The sequence below is a fragment of the Bombus terrestris genome, chromosome 18, assembly GCF_910591885.1.
Source record: "Bombus terrestris chromosome 18, iyBomTerr1.2, whole genome shotgun sequence".
Taxonomy (NCBI): domain Eukaryota; kingdom Metazoa; phylum Arthropoda; class Insecta; order Hymenoptera; family Apidae; genus Bombus; species Bombus terrestris.
Window position 1 is genome coordinate 3,974,628 of NC_063286.1, and position 25,090 is coordinate 3,999,717.

General features: G+C 32.1%; 2 protein-coding genes and 1 long non-coding RNA gene across 6 annotated transcripts; 2 read left to right on the forward strand and 1 right to left on the reverse strand.

The window, feature by feature from the left end:
* The first annotated feature begins 2,060 nt into the window (after positions 1-2,060).
* Positions 2,061-6,505, forward strand: LOC100643915 (GA-binding protein subunit beta-1). 3 transcript variants are annotated; one of them, XM_048414062.1, is made up of 8 exons: positions 2,061-2,415; positions 2,811-2,913; positions 2,991-3,149; positions 3,218-3,415; positions 3,483-3,819; positions 3,903-4,178; positions 4,301-4,533; positions 4,619-6,505. In XM_048414062.1, the coding sequence occupies exons 2-8, from the start codon at positions 2,851-2,853 to the stop codon at positions 4,874-4,876; spliced, it is 1,524 nt and encodes a 507-aa protein (XP_048270019.1). In that variant the 5' UTR covers positions 2,061-2,415; positions 2,811-2,850; the 3' UTR covers positions 4,877-6,505. The 3 variants fall into 3 exon arrangements, with proteins under 3 accessions (XP_048270019.1, XP_012173675.2, XP_048270020.1); XM_012318285.3 differs by having other exon boundaries at positions 2,065-2,415; positions 4,256-4,533; XM_048414063.1 differs by lacking the exon at positions 2,061-2,415 and having other exon boundaries at positions 2,615-2,913; positions 2,980-3,149; positions 4,256-4,533.
* Positions 6,506-6,728: 223 nt separating this feature from the next.
* On the reverse strand, positions 6,729-7,168 carry LOC100644041. 2 transcript variants are annotated; one of them, XR_001099523.2, is made up of 2 exons: positions 7,009-7,168; positions 6,729-6,943 (listed from the first exon to the last, which is right to left on the reverse strand). It is a non-coding gene; the product is annotated as an uncharacterized LOC100644041 (long non-coding RNA). The 2 variants fall into 2 exon arrangements; XR_007227350.1 differs by having other exon boundaries at positions 7,002-7,134.
* Positions 7,169-7,566: 398 nt separating this feature from the next.
* On the forward strand, positions 7,567-24,925 carry LOC100644154 (titin homolog). Its single transcript, XM_048414055.1, has 17 exons — positions 7,567-8,274; positions 8,365-8,644; positions 9,422-9,606; positions 9,735-9,931; positions 10,012-16,850; positions 16,934-17,148; positions 17,217-17,520; positions 17,596-17,774; positions 17,857-18,046; positions 18,112-18,344; positions 18,421-18,820; positions 18,911-19,019; positions 19,156-19,501; positions 19,585-19,629; positions 19,708-19,824; positions 19,883-19,985; positions 20,067-24,925. The coding sequence occupies exons 2-17, from the start codon at positions 8,500-8,502 to the stop codon at positions 22,139-22,141; spliced, it is 11,682 nt and encodes a 3,893-aa protein (XP_048270012.1). The 5' UTR covers positions 7,567-8,274; positions 8,365-8,499; the 3' UTR covers positions 22,142-24,925.
* Positions 24,926-25,090: the final 165 nt, after the last annotated feature.

A 25,090-nucleotide genomic window follows, 5' to 3' on the forward strand; every position in this document is an offset into this window, starting at 1 on the left:
AGATAATTGTGTTTATAATATAATACATTAAATAATTTTTGGATATAAATAATCAGTAAGAAATAAAAAAGATTTTTTATTTAAATAATCTTCAGATAACTAACATAAATATTGGTTTAAAAATATCGAAGAAGATGAAATTACGAATATATATCATACTACAGCACAATTAAATAATAAAAATAAAAAAGTTCTAAAAACTAAAAATGATAGTAGTAAGATAAGATAACACTAGTTAGAGATTAAATAGATCAAGTATTAATTAATCATGTAAGACTGCCCTAATTGCTAACCTGCACCATATTACTTTTTTTTTTTTGGTTTTATCATTAATTTCTGTTAACGTACCCAGGGACGAACTGGAACTTAAATTTTTACTGGGAGATTATCGATACGAGTGGTCCTGCACTTTTAGTTCATTAATTAAATTTTATGTACAACGATTACCAATCCCTACCGATTCACCTAAAGTTTTCCAAGCTCTCCAATGGGCATTTCGGCCCTGATGTCTAGCATACATGTTTTCTCATTGTTTACAACAATTAGAAAGAATTTACTGCTATAACTTTATCCACATTGTTCTTGGTACAAATATTAAATTCTACGTAGAACGGCCTCAAATTTCTACCAGCCCACCGAGAATTTTCCCTAACTCCCGAAACTTTGCTTCTGATAGTGCCATATAATTTATTCTTTAAAAATTAATTTTTTCATATTTTTCCACTGAAAATATCAAGATCATCTTAACTCAAAAAATTTAATTGGTTCCAAACCTTATTAAAATTTCTTTAATAAAACTCTATCTTTTCCTATGTTTAAGATAATATGCATACATACATTTTATATGATTTATGTATTAATCTCTAACATTGTTGCATTGATTATGCTACTACTGCTACTACTGCTACTACTGCACTGAATCGATAATGTCACATGCGATACAAAAATGGTATGGAGGATCAGGTATCCTCTAAAACGTGAGACACAAGAAAGCATTGGATGTCACGATGTCATCACAGATGTCACGTCTATTCCGTACCTCATTGATGATCGTATACGAATATGAATATATTCTATAATAACAACTATCAGAGGATTTATTTATCCCCTCTATAAATTATAACGTCGTATGAAGTATAATTTGGAATAAATTACAACCATAAACAAGACATAAAATTTATATCTTGTCTGTTATTCCAGTCACACCACTTATCTTTTATTTATATAAATATATCAAAGTTATGTGCAGCCTTTGTGTCTATATACATATATTTTATCCGCATGATGATTGCATGATAAAATGTGTAGATTGTAATATTGGGTTAATTATAGGAGGAATTGTAAAAGGAAAGATCGGAATGTGAACAAGCATACTAGAAAAAGAGAAGAAAAAGAATAAAAAGATGGAAAGCTATAAACTAAAAAGAATATGAAAAACAAAAGTACTATTTCAGGAAAATTAATAAATACATATTTCAGATAAAGTATTACTAACAACGTTTTTAAAATATATGTTTAAAATGAACGATTTACACAACTTTCATTGCATATAAAATATTAGGAAACGGCGTAAAAACAAACAATACTTTCTGGCTTTTGATCGCATACTATATAAAATGCATAATTTTCATGTATGTGTATATATGGATATATATATATATATATATTAGTATATTATTTGGTTATTTAGATACAAATGATTAGAAAAATTCATATAAAAAGATTCATGCCAAAGTTCGTACGCAAAGCATACATATATGTAAATGTTCGTCATATCATAAATATTTATTATATTCATTTAATCAAATGTTTTGATTTCATACAATTTGTTTATTATATAACTAGTGAATGTTGCATTTTACAACAATTATTCCGCTTTTTTTTATCTATAATTTTTCAACTTAACTATTTCGAAACACATTCTACAAATAAAATCGCGGTCCTATACACGACGTGTATATGATCATAGCCATGTACAATGCTATGTATGTATACAACTGTGAGTAAAACTTTACAACATAACCTAACCTTACTCGAATTTAATACACCTAACCTGTTTAATGTAAGATACTTTTCACGTGTACCACAATGTGGCGCTGTAATACGCTCTATTTAACATATTTGACTACTATTCAGTATCATTTCAAATAAAGTAATTAAAATGCGCTAAAAAAATTACAACTTTACATAAAAGGATACCTCTAACCACAAAAATACGTCCGAATTGACATCAAAAACTGCTTAGAACAATGATAAAATTATATTAGGAATGGCGCCAAGGTGTCGCCATTTTCATAAAACTTTACCAAGACGGTAAATCGAGAAGGCTGAGGGGAGGAACAATTCCTCAAAGTGAGTGTGTGCGCTCGAAAATTGTTGGAAAAATTGCTAAAAAGCAAGAATAATGTACTGGTCGTAAGTATAACTTTCTTCAATATTATTTACAATCGACTTGAATCGCTTTTGGGCACAAAACACGGGGCCTATGGCATGGGACTTCCGTTTAATGAACAGGAACAGGAAGTTCCTCACAATCTGAAATGGCAAAATAAAAACATCCTGTACTGAAGAAAATTTTGAAAAATATACATGCTACGTTTCCGAACAAGTAGGCAAAAATAAATAAATCGTGTTAATTTTATCGAATTGATCTTCAAATTTTAATTTGTCGACCTACTTTCGATCCCGGCACTTCAAGGTCGAACAACACTGACGAATTACTGAGTGAAAAATGGAATGGTCACAACTAGCCCTTTTTATATTAAAACAAGTCCCAATGATATCAATTGTTATGGATCGTTTGATTTTAGCGTGCATCAGAAAGAAGGGGATTGAGTTAAATATACAAAAATGCAAGCTGAAAGTATTTGCACTAATGATATTGAGGGTCTGGACTCAGACACCCTTATTCCTGTACGTATAATTTCATATAAATCAGTTTCATATAATCATTCTTTAGGCATATTGTTTCATCTGTAGATACTTCATAGGTTGAAATTCTTTCCTGTGATGTATCTCATCGAACACGTTCTCAAGATGCCTTATCAATAGTGGAATTAGGAAAGCAGTTACTTTTTAGTGCAAAATATGGGGATACTGACAGTGTCCGTGACCTAATGTGCAGAGGTGCACCATTCACTACGGATTGGGTATATATTTTCATAATAAACTTTTACAATTATGTAGTAATTCATAATGAAATAATATTTTTTGACAGTTGGGTACAAGTGCATTACATTTTGCTGCACAAAATAATCATACAGAAACTGCTGAGGTTTTACTTAGAGCAGGAATTTCTAGAGATGCAAGAACAAAAGTGGATAGAACACCTTTACATATGGCTGCATATGAAGGCCATCATCAGATGACACAGTTACTTCTTAATTATGGTGCAGATGTCGATAGCAGAGATATGGTAATTAACATAAAATTGTAAAAATAAACTTCGTGTATCATATATTTAATGAAAAAAACATTTGCAGTTAAAAATGACACCTTTGCATTGGGCAGTAGAAAGGGAACATGTAGAAGTAATGCATGTTTTATTAGAACATGGAGCAGATGCAAATGCAACTAGTAAATTTGACAAAACACCAATTAGTCTCGCATTAGAACATGATAGGCTAGACTTAGTAGACATATTGCAACAAGAAAGAGAAATTGTAGGTATTCGAGCACATCAACAGAATCAAGCAAATTCGGCAGAACTTGAAGTAGCAACTCATAATTTAATACAGTTAGAATCTGAAAGAGAGGAAGAACAACATAAATTTGAACTTCCACAGCATGACTCACAACAAAAAAAAAAGATTACACAAGGTATATCACTTGATATTTTAATCAGTAAGATTTTGAATGTCAAACTTGATTAATAGTACTACTACTTTTTATTAAATATATAGTGCAAATGGGAAAAAAGCCACGAATGATCTTTCAACAAATTCATGTTGGACCAAATGTTGATGTTGATCGAGAAAAAGAAATTGAAGGTGTGGGTGAAATTACTGATACAAATAATATTAATAATAGCAAGAAACGTAAAGATATTACAACTATTGGGGGAATCAATAAAAAATTTAGGTTATTAGAAGCACATGGAATCACAATGATACCTGTAGATAATGACTCATCTATTGTTGAAAATGCAATGGAAAGTGGAAGAACAGTTGTTTTAACTGGTACAAAATACTTTAATGAGATGTACATTTTGCTATACATATTTATATTTATCGACATTGATAATTTATTCTTACAGAAGCAGGTAAACTTGCTCTAAACTTAACAAGAAATTCTTCAATAGGAATGAAACGACTTCATGTAGCTGGAAAGAAAGGGAGTCCTAGGAAAGTGATAGCAATTAGAGCAGATCAAATTTTAAGTCATAATACACCTACACTCACATCCAGAGGACCCAATATATTGAAAAGATCTTCTGTGGATAATAAAGCTGGAAAATTGTTCATTTCTTCAATTTCTAATACTACGCCTGTATCAACACTTACACAATCTAAAAACTTAATATCTCCATCAGAGGTATGAAATCAGATATTAAATGAGAACAATCAAATTAACGCATGTTTATAACTTTTATTATATTCATATTTAATGATTTTAACAGAGTAAAATCATTAATTCGCCCTCAAAAATGACGGAACCAATAATTTTACAATTAGACGATGATATAGAAGAAATTATCGAAGATGATCCAACACATGATAATGAACCAGTTATGGATATTGCGCTACTGAATAGACAATTAGCAGAAGCACGAAGACAAGCAGCTGAGTATCGTAAACGGCTTCAAAAAAAAGAAGAAGAAGCTGAAATATATAAACAGCAACTTAAAACTATTACAGCACAAAGGGCATCCAAGTGATTTTGTATAAGTAAATATTTTATCTTATGTTTCATTTCTTGAGCCCTCCTTTATATATAAAAAATATCTTCCCTGGCTTTTCAGCTTTGTACAAGATTTCATTTGAAAATTATACTCTAATATTTTAATATATTTTCTCATTGTCTTATCTCAAAGCATTATAGTAGTATTTATACGAGCTTCTCGTTACTAACTACTTACTTTCGTATAGATTATTTTACGAGTTTACAAGATTCTTTAAATCGGTATTATTAATACTCTTGATTTATATCAGAAAACTGAGTTGGTCGTATTACAGGGCATAATCCTATATTATTTAATATATGCATGCTCTTTAAAAGCTGCATATTATATGTGTGCGTGCGGGCGTGTGTGTGCATGCGCACGCACGTGTGTATGTGAATGCGTGATTAAGTCTGATTTATACAGTACACAAATGTTTTTTAAAAATAAATGTAAATATATACAAAGCATCAATTTGCTTTCCACATAATATCTTGCAATTGCTTATAATCTCTTTCATAATATAATATTACTACCTCCAAAATATTTTTTTACATTAAATTATACATTCATCACACTAATAAAATAAACACATTATTTATTGTTTTAGCTACATTTATTACAAATTACTATCAGTAAACAGTATTTTCTTCATTCTCGAGATTATATCATTTTCCCACTAAACACGCGTTTCTAGGCAATTTTAAGAAAATAGCATAAAAATAAATAATGCTACAATAAAATACGTTTTTAAATTATACATGATCTATTTTATATATAGTGAATTTTTATATATATTTTAAGCTCACATAATAATTATGGAACTATTCTATAATGTCGTTAAATAATTATAACTATATAAAAAATAAAACAAATAGAAGATTTCTATCAAAATAAAAAGTTTTATGAACAAAATTTGAAATAATAAATATTACCTATCTCTTTATATTTTCTAAAACAAAAATGCTATAAATGTTTAGCAGACATCGTATATATCACTTACATATATATATATAAATCAGAGGAACATAATGATTCAAAATTGTAATACATTGTATTGATTAATTATAATTAATTTTCAATCAGTAAAAACGATATTTTTTATGGACAGTTTATCGAAAGCATAAAATGTGGAAAGCAAATATAAATATAAAATAGAGTTTGATTAACAAATGTATTTACATATTATTTCGATAACTACTGTTATCGTTCTGTATATTTTCGTACAAATAAGATTTCATTTCAAGTATTTTATCAGTAATTTCCAATTAAAACATAATTCAAAATTATGAATGGTTACTTTGTTTATTTAACAGTCTATATGGTGCTATGTATTCGAGTGAAATCCTAAATAATTGAAACTTCTAGCTTAAGAACGACAAATAGAAAAATGTACAGCAGACAAAAAGAAAGTAGTCCACTCAGGTACAAATGACGAAATGTAGAATGTATCAAAAAGAATTAACAAGTGTCAAATATTATTGAATCCAACAAATTACATAATATTATGATTTTTTAATATATGTTGTAAATATGAACGTTTATATAATACAATAATGATAATAGAAGTTGTTGATGCAAAGTTGTAAACTTTCACTCGAAAATAAACATTTTATATTTCACGAATTATTCATATTGTTATGCTATTCAATACCGAATAGATATAGTAAAAATAGTTTTATAAAACGTGATTCAATTTTTTTAACGATTCAATAAACATGGTTTATAAACATAGACATATATATAATATATACCGAATAATTATTCAAGATATATTATACCATGCTTGTACGAATTTGATACAATTAAATTATATAAAATACAAAATGCACGTGACAACTTTGCAAAATTGTTAATCGAAGTTTTATATTTTCACAAAATAAGCATATAATCGATAATCTTGTGAAAATGTCTCCCGCGCTATCGATTTGAAAGTACTCGTGGCAGCACCGTCTACCACAAAGTTTCATATTTTAAAAACTTTGTTTATCGATCTGTTCAATGGATTTCCGTTTCACCTCCTGTTGAAAGGAACGAAACTATTGTTCGGAAATATTCTTTCATCTACAATTGGAAAAATATAATTTAAAAATAGTTGTTACGACTAAAAGGAAATTTTTACCATTTACTTGTAACATAATGGTGTCGACAAGGAGTCTTGTCTCTACGCTGCATATAGGTATACATCGCTCGTGTTTCTGACTCTCGCGATCGATCGCAGCAGTCGCACAATCTCAGCCTGCTATGAAACGTCGGCGTGTTTACTGTGTTTGATGTATAGCACCATAGAGTATAAGGCCATGTAAAAATTACAATAAACGGTGTGGCAGAATCTAAATGGAGTAGAGTACACATGTCGTGTGCAATTCGTTAAGAATCGGATTTGTTTTGATAATTCGTTAAATCCGCGAGTGTCCACAAGAGGAACGTAATAGGTAGAAAACAATAATTCTATTTCCTCTGGTTAGTCCTGATTAATCGAATCGTTACTCCCGCTGTTCGAAATTATACGAAACTACGCAGAACTACGTCATTGAGCGACAGCGTCGGTCGGGGAAACCTTGAAATGTGCGTTTGACGTTCTACTGTAAACTTTTCGCGCTCTTTCAATATAATCGAATTTCAATGGTACCACCGAACAAATGGACTGTATAAATAGATAACTTATGCTTATTGGAACGGTAATCCGATACTAGATGACACGACAAGTAAATCTAATAAAGATAGAATATAAAAAAGTATGGATAAAGGATATAATTTCGTAGATATGGCTTAAAGCTTAGCAGGTACTCGAGTACCGCGCCATACGCAGGTTGAGAACCCTCCAAATGTTTCGTAGCCCGGACCTGAAGGCGATGTCCAGTGCGCCGTGGTGCAAGGAAGGGGGCTGTTTTCATTGTCATTGTGGTGGTTATTATTTCTGCGCTGCTAATATACCCTGTGATTCGACAGTAACAATTCTCGCTGATAGAACAGCGAGGTACGAATAACGTTCGTCCAGGAAAGGCGATACCCCCACGATTACGTGCATCGTTATTATTGCGCCCGAAGGTGCGCGCGCGCGCGCGCGCGTGCACACATTACACATCTTGTATATACTCGGGAGACGCAACGATCTTCTTACTTGTATGTATGAGTGTGTTTGTGGTAAGCATCGTGATATGTGGAAAAGTGTAAAGTGAACGAAGAAGAGAAGGCGCGTGAGAAAGTATTCGTTTTCTTGAATGTCTGAACGATACGAAAATAGAGTGGGAGTTTAAGACAACAATACAAGTACGTGCGCGTGTGTTTTTTCTCGCTTCTGTCCTTTACGTTTTCATTTGTCTCTGTTGGACGCGCGTGTTCGTTTGTGGTTTTGATGCGGGTGTGAGTAGAGCAGGTAGAGAACAATCAAGGTAACGAAAGCAACGAAGCGGGAAGCGGTGTTCGAACGTTCTAAAACATTGATTTTCTGTCGTTTTTCTTTTTTTTAACTACGTTAACAGGTTTTTTTTATAAACGTGCTGTGAAACAGCAGTGACGATCGAAAGTAATTTGACGAAAATGCGATACGAGTTGTTAGGTCGCCTAGCGTAGTATATCGCCTAGCGGCGACGGGCCCAGAGAGAAGCGGCGGAAAAATGGCGTCCGATAACGAAGCCTCTTGCGCGAGTGACCCAAATTTCGCGGTGATTTGTTCGTTTCTCGAGTGCTTCGGCAAGTCCTGTGGTATCATTTATCCTGATATTGCGCGCCTTCAAGAGATGCTTGAAAACACACAGGAGGGTGAGTAACACCTGCATGCATACGTGTATGTGCAGAAAAGAGAGAGAGAATGATTGACCCGCCCCCGCGGGGCCAAAAGTCTCGCGTGTGCTATTAGTTATCTTTCGCGATTTCGCGTTTTCTGCTCAAATTTTATGCTATTCCGTATTTTTTTATAATTCCAATATTACTTTCAAATAATTATTTTATACTGAACAACCACGAGCATTAAATTTATAGTTGTTTTCATCCCCTTTTTTTCATCGGAATTCTACACATCATTCTTAAAGATCTTTGTCTTCTTATTTGTTTACTTTGTGTAGCAACAATTAACAATAAGAGAATTTACTAATTAATTAGTAATATGTGATTGATAATTATTTGTATCAAATTCATCATTTCATTTAAATAATGCTATTATTGACAGTTTAGTTCAATTTACTATCTACTGTTGTTATTTTCTCATGTGCTGCCACCTCCCTTGTTGTCAACCTCAGTTACACGTGATTACGAGTTATGAATCGTGTGTCAAATTAATGATTTGAAAATACACATTTTAATGACTCTAATACTATATGATAAAAATGATTTATGAATTACTGTTAGCCTCTTATTGACTATGCATTTGTAAATAAAAATTTTAGGTTACTACATACAATTTTGTAATTTTATAATAATATATCTCTAATGAAAATATTTCAAAGATATTTCTTAATTTTATTTGTGCTAAAATATAAATATTTAATACTTTCTATACATGCTTTTATTTCTATTTACAATCAGTCGTTTTTTTTTTAGTACCACAACAGTTGATAGATCTCCACATCAAATTATTAAGAAAAACACGTAAAACAGTATCACCAGAAAAATGGGAACGTGCATTGGTTAAATTCTGTCATACATATTCTAATCAAGATGGATGGGAACTTGAACGTTTTGGTTACAAAAAAGCCCGTATTGCTGTTAAACTACGACTACTTAAAGTATAAATATAATTATTCTATTATATATTGTAAAATGTCAGATAAAGAATGCTTATGTTCATGTTTCCAATTTTATATTTGTATGATCATATATGCTAATTTTCTTTACATAAGTTTTTTCATTGCAGGTTCTTTTAGAAACACAGTTTGACCTAAATCAAAAGTTTAAAAATGAAGTAAATAAATTAGCAGCTAAGGAATTACGGGTAGAACCTTTAGGAAGAGATAAATCTGGTTTAGCTTATTGGTGTCAACTTGATGAAGAGTGCAATATAAGGGTTTATAAAGAAGATATAGATGAAGAAAATTGGGAACTTGTAGCTAAGTATGTGTTCAATATAAATGTGAATTTCTTTTTATTTACATTTTAAATTCTTATTTTAAAGTCTTTAAATATATTGTTAGGGATCGAGAAGGAGTAGTTAATCTTATAAATACCTTATCAAATGGAGAAATTGGAGCTATTCCAATTAATGAAGATAGTAATAGTTTAGAGATTTCTGAGAAACCTATTATTGATACGGGACAAATAACTACATCACCAAGTTTGGAGGATGAAGTTGTACAGGAAAATGGCATTCACATGGAAGGATCTGATGAAAAAGAATTAGATAAGAGTGGAGGTGAAGATTTTGAGGATGAAAGAGAACAAGATGACATTAATGAGGTTGGTAATGCTGAGGAAGACATGGATGGTGAAGATGAATTGACAAATGATGAAAGTTCTAAACAAAATACAGAGGAAGATGATTCTCAGCAGACAATACAAAATGAGATGGTAGAATCAAATCCTGTTGAAACACCCCCTTTATTATCATCATGCCCCCTTAAAATATTAAATGCTAAGGTTGATACATTATCAGAAAAAGAAACAGTTTCATCACAAGAGAAAGAAATAAGCACTATTCAAAAAACGATGGTTACTACTATTGTATCTAATGATACTAAACCTGTAGAAACATACAAATCTGAAGAGCATACAATAATGAGTAATTCAAAAATTGATTCTGAAGAATCAGTGCCTCTTAAATCAATTGAAACACCTGTTATTACATCTCCTCTTAAGTTAGTAAATGTTTCCGAAATGAAACAAATACACGAAGAAAAAGTAATTACTGGAATAACACATACATTGAATATAACAAAGAAATATGAAGATTCAGCAGATCAAGTTATGAAATCACTAGACAAGTTATCTAATAAAAATAGTTTTCTTTTTACTTCTGCTGACATGCCAACAACTCATAATAAATTGTCTGTGAAGCCAATAGATCAACTGGCTGCGAACCTTGTGAGGATGCAATCTGAAAAACTTGAAAAGCCAAGTGGAGCAAAATCATTAGAGAAAATTGCTGAAAACCTAGCACGATCGGGAAGTATTGTGGGAAATATAATAAATGGAGATGATGATAGAATACCACAAGATTTTTGTGCAAGAAGTCAGATAGATAAAGTGAATTCGCTTAGAGAACATAGAGGTATGGATTTGTCGACATCACCAAGAGGATGGGAGAACACGAACGAGCAAAACAGGCCAATGGATTTCTCTGGAATCGATTTATCTAGTCGAAAATTTAACAAAACTATCGATTTACCTTCTGCCGGATATAGGGCGCAAGATTTTCAACATAGAGAAATGGACCTCAGTACGAAGAAGATAAACAAACCGGAAGTTACAAATTTACCGTATGATGCTCGGGCTGTGATGATGCGTAATCATAGCATGGTAGCAGATTTAAGTAAACGACAAATGTCATTTCCTGGTTACGATATGTCTCCTGCTTCATATCATAATGCTTCGAGAATATCTAATAAAGAAGATCACAGATTACCAAATTATACCATACTTCCAGATCCGAGTAAAATTACGGCTCTAAGAATGAATCCTACACCGGTAAAACGTCCATTGGAAGGAGATGATATGCAACAAGACATATTAAAGAGAATAAGAGCAGATGTAATACCAATTAGAAGTTCCATAGATAAGAGATCAATAATGAGTAGTAATTGGAGAGATGAAGTTGGTGAATCCATTGAGGAACCAATGATAATGATTCAAGGTGAAGGATCTGGTAGTGATTGTGATGCAGTTAATCCTGCTCTTGGAGAAGCTGTAGAAGAGCCCATAATTTTTTTTTATGGGGAAGGATCTGGCGAAGAGTGTCAGACAGGTAATCCTGGTGAGGATGCATCAACTGACAATAAAGAAAGCAACGAATCAAAAAACGAAGCTGATTCTGCTACTTCTTCTCTATTGCCGAGTAAAAATTTAGGCGAAGATAGCCTTATACACGAAGTGTCTACTGGATCTCTAATAACAAGTAAAAATGCCATAAAATTAAACAGAAATTATCCGCAATCGAGTATTAATGTAAGAAGTAATCGGCAAACTGTAGGTTCAACACAAGAAAAGTCCAAGTTCAAACCATCATTGGGCATTCAAATAATACCAAAAAATTCGAATAGTTCTGTAAAAAGGATATCGAGATGGGATGTTGGAAAACCAGAAGAAAAACCAGAATGTGACAGTAGTATCATATCAAATGAAGAAGACATATCACAGAAAAGAAATGAAATTGAATGTGAAAATTCTTCTAATAAAAATCAAGATGTTAAGATAGATGGAAATTCTGTAAGTAATGAAAATTCAACTTCACAAAAAAGAAATGTAGAAGCCGAAAATTCACAGAACACAGAAGGAAATTCCTTGAGGCAAAAACTAAGTCCTGTTTCTCAAGATTCTATGCAGTGTGATTCGTCTATTTCCTTATGTCAAGCAGATACGTCAGAAACGCTTGAATTTTATCCAGAAATTACACCCACAACTCAGTCAGTAAGTAATAAAGATGCTGCTGAGAATGTTTGTGATTCCGACAGTATAACTTCACACGAGACGAATACTGCAGAAAAAGTAGATAATGAATGCAAACCAGCATCTGCATCACCACCAAGATTTTTTTTTGGTCCTAATTGTATTTCATACACTTCCAGAGCAGAAGTATTTGAGTCACCATCTGATCATACAGTTTCAACAACCATAGAATCTAAATCTGATACACTGCAATATGAATGTGTTTCTTCCTCCAAACCAGCGGAAGATATAATTACTTCTTATACGTCAGACGATTTTGGCGTAACTCAAATGAATAATAACTCGTTAAAAATAAATTCGTATGCACCTACAAGTAATAGTCCACTTCGTGAAGATGATAATAAGAATAAAATAGAAAAGGTTGGAGAATCAACTAATATATGGGAAGAAACAGTTCCTTTGAAATATTCTATAGATGGAGGACGTTGTGCAATACAAAAGACAGAAATAGATTTGTCTAGTTCTGAATCAAAAGAAGAAAATTTTAAATCTATTGTACAGGATTCTATTACTAGCAGTGAAAATACAAAAAACGAGTATACAAAATCTGAAGAAACAGAAATATCAGGCATAATTTCACAACCTCACAGTACGAATGATACAAATATGCAAGATGCAAATATAAAGCTTGAGAACGCAATTGTAACACCATCTACAGTACAGTTCGACTCAGATATTGAATCTATGCAATTGGAGATATCAACAGCAGAAAATAATGCATTAGAAGAACAAGCAAGAAGTCAGAATAAAATATCAGATTTACAAAATGACACTGATGAAACTGTAAAAACTCCAATTCTTTGTTCTAAAGGTGAAGCTGATTGCAAATCATCTGATATATCAACACTTAAAAAAAGTGAGTTAGAAACAGATACAACATTTGTTAATAATTCATGTTCATCTTTTGCTCAAAATTCAGAATTAGGTTGTACAAGTAAGGAAGAATTTTCCACTTATCAAGAAGTAGATAGTTTAGCAGAAAAAGAAATGGAACATGTATCTGAGAAAGAATTTGACTTATCTGTTGAAAGTTCTAAACAAAATGATAAAAATGATAATATCCCAGAATTTCATAATCAAGAAAAGCAATTAATAAACCCTGATAATGAGAACATGAAAATTTTGACTGATTCTGACGTACATTTGGCACATAATTGCATTAAAAATAGTAAAAAGATAGAAATTTCAGAACAAAACGAAATTTCAGTTAATTCATTTATCAAAAATTCTGTGCCTGTTAATACCAAATTAGATTTAACAGACAATTTTACTGTTACTAGTTCGGAATTAATTGAACAATGTAACAAAGATTCGCTAGTTCCTACAATAAGTAGCTCAGATGGTAGTTGCACTCACAAGACTTCGATTCACGAAAGCGCTAAAGTGCATTCAGACTCCGAGAAATTTTCCTTTAAAGATGAATGTTCTATTTACAATGTATTAGCAGAGACAGTACCTGACACAAATAATTTTAAACCATCTAAATCTGATACAGTTGAAGCTGAAGGAGAAATGATTGTATCTAATATAGTTGACATTGAAACATTAGAAAATCGAAGTTCCTGTGTTGATCAAGATTCAAATAAAGATATGACTATTAATGATAAATTGTCAAAGTCTGATAATGAACTTTTTAAACTAAATGAAGAAAAAGAATGTTTTGATGACAACTTATCATATGGAGATACACGTAGTATTTCGTTGGAACTATGTTCATCTTCTGATGAAACAAATAAATTTGGTACTGTTGTTGAAAGGGAAAAAATAGAAGACGTCAATGATATAGACATTCAGCAAAAATCTGATAGCATGATAGAGCCTATAATTTCAGAAGATGAAAAGATGATTGAACAGGATGAAAAAAGTAATATGAATCAATGTGATTATATTATAAAACATATTGAAGACAGTAGTGTAAAAAATGAAGAGTTAAATTCTACAAATAATACTGTAGAAAATGCAAATAATACTCAGCAAGAATATATTACTGAAAAATCAAAGACAGACGAACCAAAATTGAATCAAATAGACATAAATCCTGTGAATTTGCAAGAACCAGACAAAATGAAACAGTCTTTAGTCGCAAATTATGAGAGCAGTGATTCCAATGATGACAGTAATAATGCTTTTGAGAGTCCTCAAAGAGAAACAATTGAAAATAAAAATAACTTGTTTACAGATTTAGAAAAAGAAACAATGATTAGTAATGAACAAAAAATAAAACAAACAGTTCAAAAATTAATTACAAAGGATGAAGAATTGTCTGAAGAATTACAGAATGCAGTTACTAATAAAAAAGGAAGAGAATTAGTATCAGAAAATACTTTAAAAAAAATGGAAAACGAAGAAGCTGAATATAAAGAGATGAAGATAACTAACAAAGAAATAATTGAAGAAGAATATAACTGCATTGTTAGTCAATTTCATTTAAATGAAAAATTAATTATAAATGAGAAAAAAGATATTAATATTTCAGAAAGTAATAGTGCAGAATTAATAAAAGCGGAGGTTTCACCAATCGTTTCTGAAACTGAGCTAGTGAATAAAGAAAATATAAATTCAGCATTAACTAAAACAAACAATGTAATAGGCGAAATAAGTGAAAATGATGGTTTAGTTCAAGTTTCAGACAAAATCATGAATACGATTTCTGAAGGAAGAAATGATTCTGAAACAATAAATTCTATAAACATAATTAAAACTCAAAAACAAACAAATGAAGACACTGAATTTAATGATGTTGAGAAAGAAATATCATGTGAGGGCTTGAAAGAGCAATGTGTAAAACCTATGGAAGAAAAATTAATAACGAGTTTTGATAATGATATGAAATTTATTAAAAATAAAGAAGTTGAACATGTTACAGAAGAATTTTCAATCATAGAATCATATAATAAATTGACAGAATTTTCAGGATTTAGTAATAAAGACAATAAATTTGCTACACATTTACATGATGAAGGAGATTTCAATAAAGATATGTCTGAAAATAATATAACCATTCATTCTGTACAAAATATTTTACCACTTGATAAATTTGACAATATATCCTCAGGTATAGATAAATCAGAAATATATGAAAATAATATTTCAACTATACCAGAAGATTTTAAATCTACGGATAACCTACAATTTGTAAATTTTATATCTGAAAAATCAGAGAATTTGAGTGTTACAGATAACCATGAGAAGCATAACGAATCATTTCATGTTATAAATAGAAGTACAGAATCCCTTCCTGAAAATACTGTCTCTAGTTTAAATGATAAATCAGCAGTTTTTAATACCCAAGAAACTACATCAGAATCAGCGACAATCATAAACGATGTTAAGAAGGCAACTAGTAAGAGATTGAGCGATGTTTCTGATATTCAAGATGTTCCTCCATTAAAATCTAAATCTCCATATATAGAATCCAATGAACAAATATTAGAAGACTTAACAAATTCTAAAGTACAATTGGGTCAAAATTTGGATAATTTTAAACAAGTAGAAATTGATGAAAATAAAATAAGTGGGGATATAGTATCTAATAGTACCACAAAACATTTAACAAAACATGAATACAGCACAATATCTAATACAGCGGACATCGTGTTGAACAAAGTTGCGCAGGAACATAACGACGAAAATGACGAGAAAAAAGGGAGCTCAGAAATTCAAAGTATCGAAGTGAAAACAGTCTCTGTATCATCTGACGATTCAATGGAAGTAGACAATGAAAATTTATTCAGTACAGTTCCCGTGGAAATGGATCCTTTAGCATGTACTGACGATGATACTTTTAAAAAATTAGACGATAATGAGCAGAGTGATATCTCTGCTCCAAAAATAGGCTTACGGGTTAAACACGTATCTGAACTCGTTTATGATGGATGGAAACTGGATTCCACTGAATCACCAAGAGTATCTCGTAAGCGACGTAATAGTTCCCATGAATCAAATTCTGAAGATATAATTGCAAAACAAAATGATGAAGAAATAATAGGAGGCAAAAGAATAAAATTACATGCGAAACGAATACCTGATAAGCAATTGCGAAAGTCTGTGGAGGAAAATCGCGTTGTAACAATAAGTTCAGAAGACGAGGCTGCAAAATGTAGTCCTGAAAAGTCAGAAGATCAAGAAGTTAAGGATGTCAGCGATGATCAAAGTACTACTCATTCGGTTGCAATTGGAAGGAAAACAAGAGGACGTCCTAGAGGAAGACGAAGGCGTTATAGAGGAAGTGGACGTTCAACTCGACCAAAACATTCTGAATTTCAGAGTATTCAAACTTCTGAGGTATCATCTGAGATCCATCTTGATGAAACACCAAGCAATAACGATTCTTTAAATATGACACCAATTTCACAGAAAAAACGAAAGAAAAGTAAGTTTTTATTTCCCCTTTTATATGTTTATATATTTCGCAGATAACATACAATTTACTATCTAGAAAAATATTGTTCATAGGAAAAATGGTATTGGGCCTAGAGGTAGGTAGAGATATTGTTCCTGAAACACAAACAGGATTAACTCAAGATGAAACACCTGTAAGGCAGTCTAGAAGAATAGCACAATTAAAAATTAAAGAAGAAGCAGATAGACGAAGGATTGAGGAAGAGACTTCAAATGAAAGAAAAGACAAAAAAGATTCAGTGGAAAGAAAGAAGCGGAAGAAATCAAAGGTATATTTTTTTATTTTGCTTAATTGTACATTTGATATTAACATATTATATAATTATCGTAATTTTAGCCTGAAAGCGAAGAGGAAATCGCAATAAAAGAAATAGAGAAAGAAAAGAAATCTAAAAAGAAACGTAGAAAAAGGAAAAAGAAGAAAATGTCTGCTAAATTTAATGAAGCAAATCCATGGCAGAGTTCTTCAGGTTCTAGTAGTGATGATGAAAATGAGAATGATGAAGAAGAGGATGAAGAAGACGAAATAGAAAGTGAAGGATCTCTGCTTTTTAAAAGCGATCATGAGTTTTCGCCCGAAAGTGATCTTGAAAAAGATCAAGAATCAGAGCCATTAAGAAGAGCAAGAACTGCGCAAAAAGGTATTACATGATTATTTACAAATTTAAAAAAAACACTAAATTGTATTCCGATATATCAACATTGTTTAATTATAGCTCAAAGTGATGTTGAAGAAGCAGATGATGAGTATGCTTGTCAAAAATGTGGTAAGGCAGATCATCCAGAATGGATACTTTTATGTGATTCTTGCGATAAAGGGTGGCACTGTTCTTGCTTGAGACCTGCTCTCATGTTAATACCAGAGGGTGATTGGTTCTGTCCTCCATGTCAGCATGTAAGCTTTTAATCTCAGCATACTTGTTGAATAAGCTATTTACTTAAAAAAAATTGTGTCATAAATTAATATTTTATTTTAGAACTTGCTAGTGATTAAATTAAGAGAAAGCTTAAAAATGTACGATCAATTGACGAAAAGACATGAAAATGAAGTTTTAAGAAAGAAGAGACTAGCATTTGTTGGTATAAGTCTAGATAATGTTCTTCACAAAAATGAATCACAACGTCATCAGAAAGGATCAAAAGCCTCTAGCCAAGAATCTGATAATGGTAATCTTTGGTCTTTTTGCTACTCATTTTTGTTATCTTGAATTAATATCTTGTATCTTTTATAGAATCTTCATCAGCATCATCTTCGACAAGTACAGAAACATCTAGTAGTGAAGAAAGTGAACCTGTATATCAGTTACGTGAAAGACGATCTGCTAACAAATATAAATTTAATGACTATGATGCCATGATCAATGCTGCAATCCAAGACGAAGTAGAAGCAGTTCAGGGAGCTGGAAATCAAGGAAGAGGAAAAGATATTGCAACTATAGTGAATGCGGAAAAAGAAGAAGCGCAAGTAAAAAAAACTATTACTACATATTTTTACTTAATTTTATGTTATGTAAAATTTTTCAATAAAAATTTGCTTCTAGCTGCATTTTAAGAATGAAGTATTAAACACTGAAGAAGCTCCAGAAGGTAAAGATGACGTTGACAAAAAATCAGAAAAAGAGAGCGATGAAGAGTATAAGATGGAATGTGAGGATGGTATTGATGAGGAAGAAGAAGAACAACACAAAGGAGCAGTAAAGAAATTCTTGTCGCGTAAGAAACATCGTAAGCTGAATAGTCTTGATATAAGCAGCGAAGATGATCCTGAAAGTGATGAAGATTTTAAAGGTACGAGTTCTGAAGAGGAAGAAGATTTTGATGACCATATAACATCTTCCGATGAAAGCACTTTTGCTGACGTAAAACGACGTAGTAGAAAAGGAGATTCGAGATCCGTACGACGAAGCACTAGAGCCAGAACTACGCGTTACGAAGACTTTAGTAAGTATACTGAATCAATTCTTTGACTAGTATTAGAATAAATATTATTATATGAGGTAAACAAAAATTTTAATAATAAACCTTTTGTAGTAAATGACGACAGTGAAGAAAGCGATAGACCAAAAAGAAAAAAATCTCGGTCTACATGGGATTCAGATAACGAAGATAGCGATAATTCATGGCGACAGAGGAAAAAAAAGTAAGATACTATTGTTCTATCCTATATTATTATTACTAAATAGTATTAGTATTACTAAATAATATTATTACTAATTTATGATTAGTTCATTCTTTGCTCAATTTTAAAATTGTTTCACTCTTAAATTTTCTTTTAGAAGTAGGAACGTATCGACATCTAGGTATAAAACATTGCCGAAGACGAAAAATAGAAAGAAAAAGAAGAGAAAACGTATAATCGAGTCTGACAACCAAAGCGAAACGGAAGAATCAAATGACGAATCAAAAATCGAAATGTCGTGTGAGATACAACCACAATTAGAAAACAACGAATCTATAATGTCTGATGTATTAGATGTCAAACTTGATAACTTAAATGAAAATAATGAAGACAAACATATTAACCAGATAAAAGATATAAAACTACCAGAAATAAACTCTGAAATATCTGGTATACCTGCAACTCTACCACTTGAAGAAATAACGCAACAAAAAAAGAAGAAGGTAAGATTATAGATATAATTTGTTTGAAATAATTGTATTTCATTATTTTTTTAATATACATGTCCTTCCTCAATTTATCACAGGATAATGTAATAAGAACAAAGAAGACACCAACAATTCGAAGAAAAGTATGTTAAATTTATCTTATTTTACTTACTTTAATATATAATAACAAACTTTTAATTTAAACTTAATTATATTTTCAGATTATATACGGTGGCCTTCCGGATGAAAATAAACCAGAAGAAGAAGAAATATTAAGTAGGCGAACTCGCGGTAAAAAGATTAATTATCAAGAAGAAATGGCATCAGATAGCGAAGAGGTAATACATAATGTTATATAACATAGGAGTTTAGAAATAAAAGAATGTAATATTATAGGAGCTAAAAAAGGCATTAAGAAAAACGGGAGAAAGTGAAGATGAATTTGTTGTAAATGAGGGCGAAGATTTAAATGAAGATGCTGAGAAAGATTCAGATTCAGGTAAATTGAGAAAAAAGCATATTAATGTTAAGAATATAAATGTAGAAATATTATGAATTAACATATAATATCACCTTATAGGTGATATTTATAATCCAAAAAAAGATGGTCATAAATTTAAAACTAAATCGCCAAAAAATAGAAAACCTAGGAAAAGCAAGAGTCCCGGTGGTAAACGGAAAATGTTAAACGATGGAACACCAAAACAAAGAAAAAAGCCTGGTCCGAAACCTGGAAGTAAAAACAAGTCACGTAAACAAAACTTTTTGCTCAGTTCTGTTATCCAAAGAAGAGATGATCAAGATGGCGAGAAAGATATCATGGCGAATGTCATAGATAATCCTATGGGAGATATAGATACGAAACTTGATGATAATCTTTCAGAGAATGTAGGTTTAACCAGTACGGCTATGTCGGTAGCAGGTTCTTTCACCGGAGATGTGCCAGAAGGTTCCTTAACGGGACTTGGAGCAGGTGAACTAGCTGACTTAGATGACGAACAATTAGAACAAATGATGATGGAGGATGAAGAATACGGCAGACGACAGTTAGAACTTGCAGCTATCGAAATAGCAAAAAAGAAGAAGAAAGAAGAACGAGAAGCAAAAAAATTAGAAAAGGCGCGTTTAAAAGCATTAGAAATATTGGCAGCTGAGAGGCAACGAGACCCTAACGCGCCAGAGGGAACTGATGGAGATGTACCAAAGAAGAAAAAGAGAGGCCGTCGGAGTAAAGCCGAAATTCTTGCAGAACAAATGCGCAGAGATGGCGCTCCGAATTTAAACACCACTGTTTTATCTGCCAGCGTGCCACAAAACTTGGTAACTACCATACCATCTAATATCGCTCCCAATATGTCAGCGATTATGACTCCTGATGCGGAAAGAACAGGCGAAGGACACATTCCTATGATGACGGGACCAGATGGACAACTTTTTAATCCCGATGGATCGCCTATGAAACCTAAAAGAAGGGGACGTGGTAAGGGTAAAAAGACTCTTGCGCTGGAAGCAGCTAGAGCTGCGGAAGCAGCGGCAAAAGCTGCTGCTGAGGCTGGTTTAATTGGAATGGGCACTGATTCTAATTCGGAGATGAAACCTGCTGAAATCCCGAATGTACTTCCTACACCAGGTAGTAGCACCTCTGGTTCCGCTCCGTCCACACCACCTGCTGGCGTTGTTACAACACAAGGACCACCTTCTTCGCAAACCCCGACTTCACAGTCTGTTTATCCGTCGTTGCCACCTAATCAACAGTCTTCCGTTATCACCAGGATGCTTCAATCTCAACCTGTATCGAGTAGTCCACAATCGTTCTCCGCTGCAGCTGCAGCAATGGGACACAAATACTTCGGTGGACCAAACGCTGGAGGTCAAATAATGGGCGGACCTAGGACAGGTTACGAAATGCAACCACGTGGAAGAATACCTTCTCCATATAGACAAGCGGGACAATCTTCTATACCACCTCATTTTGCTACTGTAAGATCAGGAACTCCGCCAATGAGAATGAGGGTACCTGGTCCGCAAATATATCATACGCCGCATCATCCAATGGATCCTTCTCCATCAGGTGGTGGACCGATATCGATCAACAATCGAGATCGTAGTTCTCCACTTGGCCCTGGACCTGCAATGATTCCACCAGCTGCCGGAAGTCCTCTAGCAAAAGGTGGTCCTACACCTCCTCCACCTCCTCCATATGTCAGAGGGGCACCTCCCATGTCCAGGTTTGCAGATAATCCAATGGGCCCTAGACATCAAATGCCGCCTTTCACTAATGCATCACCGGTTAATCATAATATGCAACAACCATCACCACCTCCTAATCGACCACCTGGTAATTTTTCACCGTATCATCCTCCCCCTCCTCCTAATTATCATTATGGTGCCTATCCACCACCACCGCCAATGTCCACAGCAGATGATGCAGCCGCATATCAAGGATCTCCATATCCCGCGGATCACTTTTCATCTCCTGCGGATAATCAACCACCCATTCAAGCCCCGCCTCCCCCTCAGCCTCCACCACAACAGCAAGCGCATGCGAACGATGCTAGTACTGGAAACAAACAGTACGATGAAGAAGGTTCTGGAGAATTTGGCGGTTTAGTATCATACTTCAGTAGCCAGAGAGAAGATGATCTTGATTCGTAGCATGAGTGAGATCTTGGCCAACCCTGAAACTTTATATAGGGTGCATTAACAAATGGTGTTTTAACGGTCAGGTAAGATCGCAACTTTTGCTCGAGAGGGACAAGTACAAGAGAAACATAAAAAAAGCTAGCAAGATGTAATGTAATCGTAAATACAAAAAGAAAGTAGATATACATTTATATCTACTTTATATATATTATACATATATGTGTTGGGGCATTGGAATGTTTGAAATAATGATGAAAGAAAGAGTATTTGCATAACATAATGATGTACGTTCTAACATTATTTTATACACATATTGTACTGTTTTAAAACGTAAGGAAAAAGGCATAGAATTAGAATTGTCTTCCTCTTCGACCTCTTAAGCAAACAGTTGTTCAAAACATTTATACTTTCGAAATAGAAAGAAAAAACGAAAGCCACCAAAACCAAATCCGAGGTTGGCCAAGCGAGAATAAGGAAAAAAATATTAATCACTAACAATGGAGCCTATTTCCTAAAAGTTGTAAGCTTTTTGTAATTAGTTCAAGTTTGATTAAATTTATATGAAGCAAACGAGACCAGCTGCTAGTAGCAACGGAAGTTGCGTGTTACTAGAGAAAGGATTATACAAAGATCTGACCAGAATTTTAACTAAACATCCATTAGTATTTACACATGAAATTTGTGCACAGTTACTTCCGAATCCATTGTAGATGTGTAGATGTCCTCTCCCAGATAAACGTTTGCTGTTGAAAAAGTCGATCTTAGTAGCAATCAGGAGAAAAATTAACAAATTCGGACTATGCGCCGTTGTTACATGTATATATGTAAATACAATAAGTCCTTTAGATTATATTATATGTATTATATATACACAGTCACGCAGAATACTATAAAATGAATTAGTGCAAAGGGCACAAATGTAATATTTAAATTAAAACGAAAGGAACGGCATCCGATTATAATAAATTAACAAATGGTGTGAAGACTACTACTATAATTATTTATAAAGAAAAATTAAGAATTTATGATAGGTAGTATGTATATTGTATTTTACAAATTTTACTTGATAATTATAATAAAAGAATAAAACATTTGGATATAGTTATATTAGAGAACAGGAGGCTGCTAAGTCCAATTCTAAGAAAGTGAGAGAAAAGAAATTTAACGAAACTGACGTTAAGCGTGTGTAGATAATCGGGGAAATAACTTAACGAAAGAAATTTTTATTTTATTATCGAGTGCAATTAAAAGTACATGCATATAAATACGTTTATATGTAGCTATATATTTGTGAATATGACTTTTTTTTTTAATACGTTCAACATTGTTGACAAAGACTAAAATGGTTTTCTTGTTTCTTATTTTTTCTACATCCGCTCTTTTTCCCGAAAATCTTTTTAAGACATATTTCAAGCTTTTTTAAAAAAAGAAAAAATATATATATACATAAATAAAAAATATATATATATACACACAATAATAATAACAACATGTAAAGAACTAATAAAAAAAAAAGGAATGTTTCGTACTATTAGAAATCATTATGAACTAGACCCCAAGTTCAAAGCTGTTCGTAAATGCAGTGCAGCTTTGAGAAAACTATTCATTGAATTCACTTCTTAGATAAATATTCGAAGAATATTGCTTTGATCAAGAAATGAATACAAACGAAATTGATTGGATTAAGTGATTCACTGAACAGATACGATTACGTGCAAAAAAAAAAGATGATAAAAATAATAATCAAGATATAAAATATTTTTTAACATTCATTTTTCATTTTACATACAACAGCCTCCTGCTCTTTGATCGATCCGCAAAGCTGATAGTGTCTTTGCGTCACAAAGAATCATCATGTATCTGTTTAGTTATCACAAGTACGTGCATACCTAATATAAATAGAAGTTATATAAATAAAAAAAAGGAAATCATTATCTTAGGATTAGCTGCTTGGGATAGTTTCCTTTACTTCGTCGAACGTTTAACAACCGAATTTGAACGATTATATACACACATTACAACACGCCGTATATTGTAATAGAGAGTTTACTACCGATAATTTTATGATTTTTACATCTATACGATATATTTCAGTTGTATATTGTTTAATGTACAATCTACTGTCTTCTTTAAATATAACATGTGTCTTCGGACCATTCGTTCTTAGGGTGCGCTTCAAGGAAAATGCGAATATGTAATGTAAGTTCTCTCACAAATGCTCGAATGGTTATTGATACCATATAAAGCATTCATTGTATTGTAAAATATTATTGGAGATTTAATTTTTCATAATACAATGATCATACGTATTTATATTAAAGAAAAAGAAAAAAGATTGAAGCTTTTCAATATGTCCGAAGACTTGTTTTTTATCCTTTAAACAAAAAATTGAAACAGAGGGGAAGTGAAATGAATTTTTTTAAAAGATATGTATATATATATTCATATACATTTATATTGCTTTTATGCATGGTATGTCCGCATTTAGAGAAATTCGTATAGCTCGTGCAAGATATATTTATGATAATACAATGATTCGATCTCAAAACTGGATAAAACGTATTAAACGTGGTTCATACAATTTAAAAAGAGGTACTTCATTTTCATACATGTACCAAACTTTTTCGCATTTATAAATGTTTCCTTGAAACGTAAACGAACGAAGTGTCTTAGCAAGACAACAGTAAATGTGGTGCAGTTTAGCTTTTCTTTTTCGTAAGGGTCTAGACCAAACGCAATTATTATATTACATGTTGTAGCCTAAATACATTTTGTAATAAAATTCAATATATTGAATATCAGAAAATGTTTTTTCTTTTTTCCGTGCGCTAAATTTTAATGCATTTTATAGAAAAACAATTTATTTACTTGTTTCTAATCATATTGTTCTATAATAATACAAAATTTTAATATTATAAATATACACATATTACAAATTAATTATTTATTTTAATACAAAAG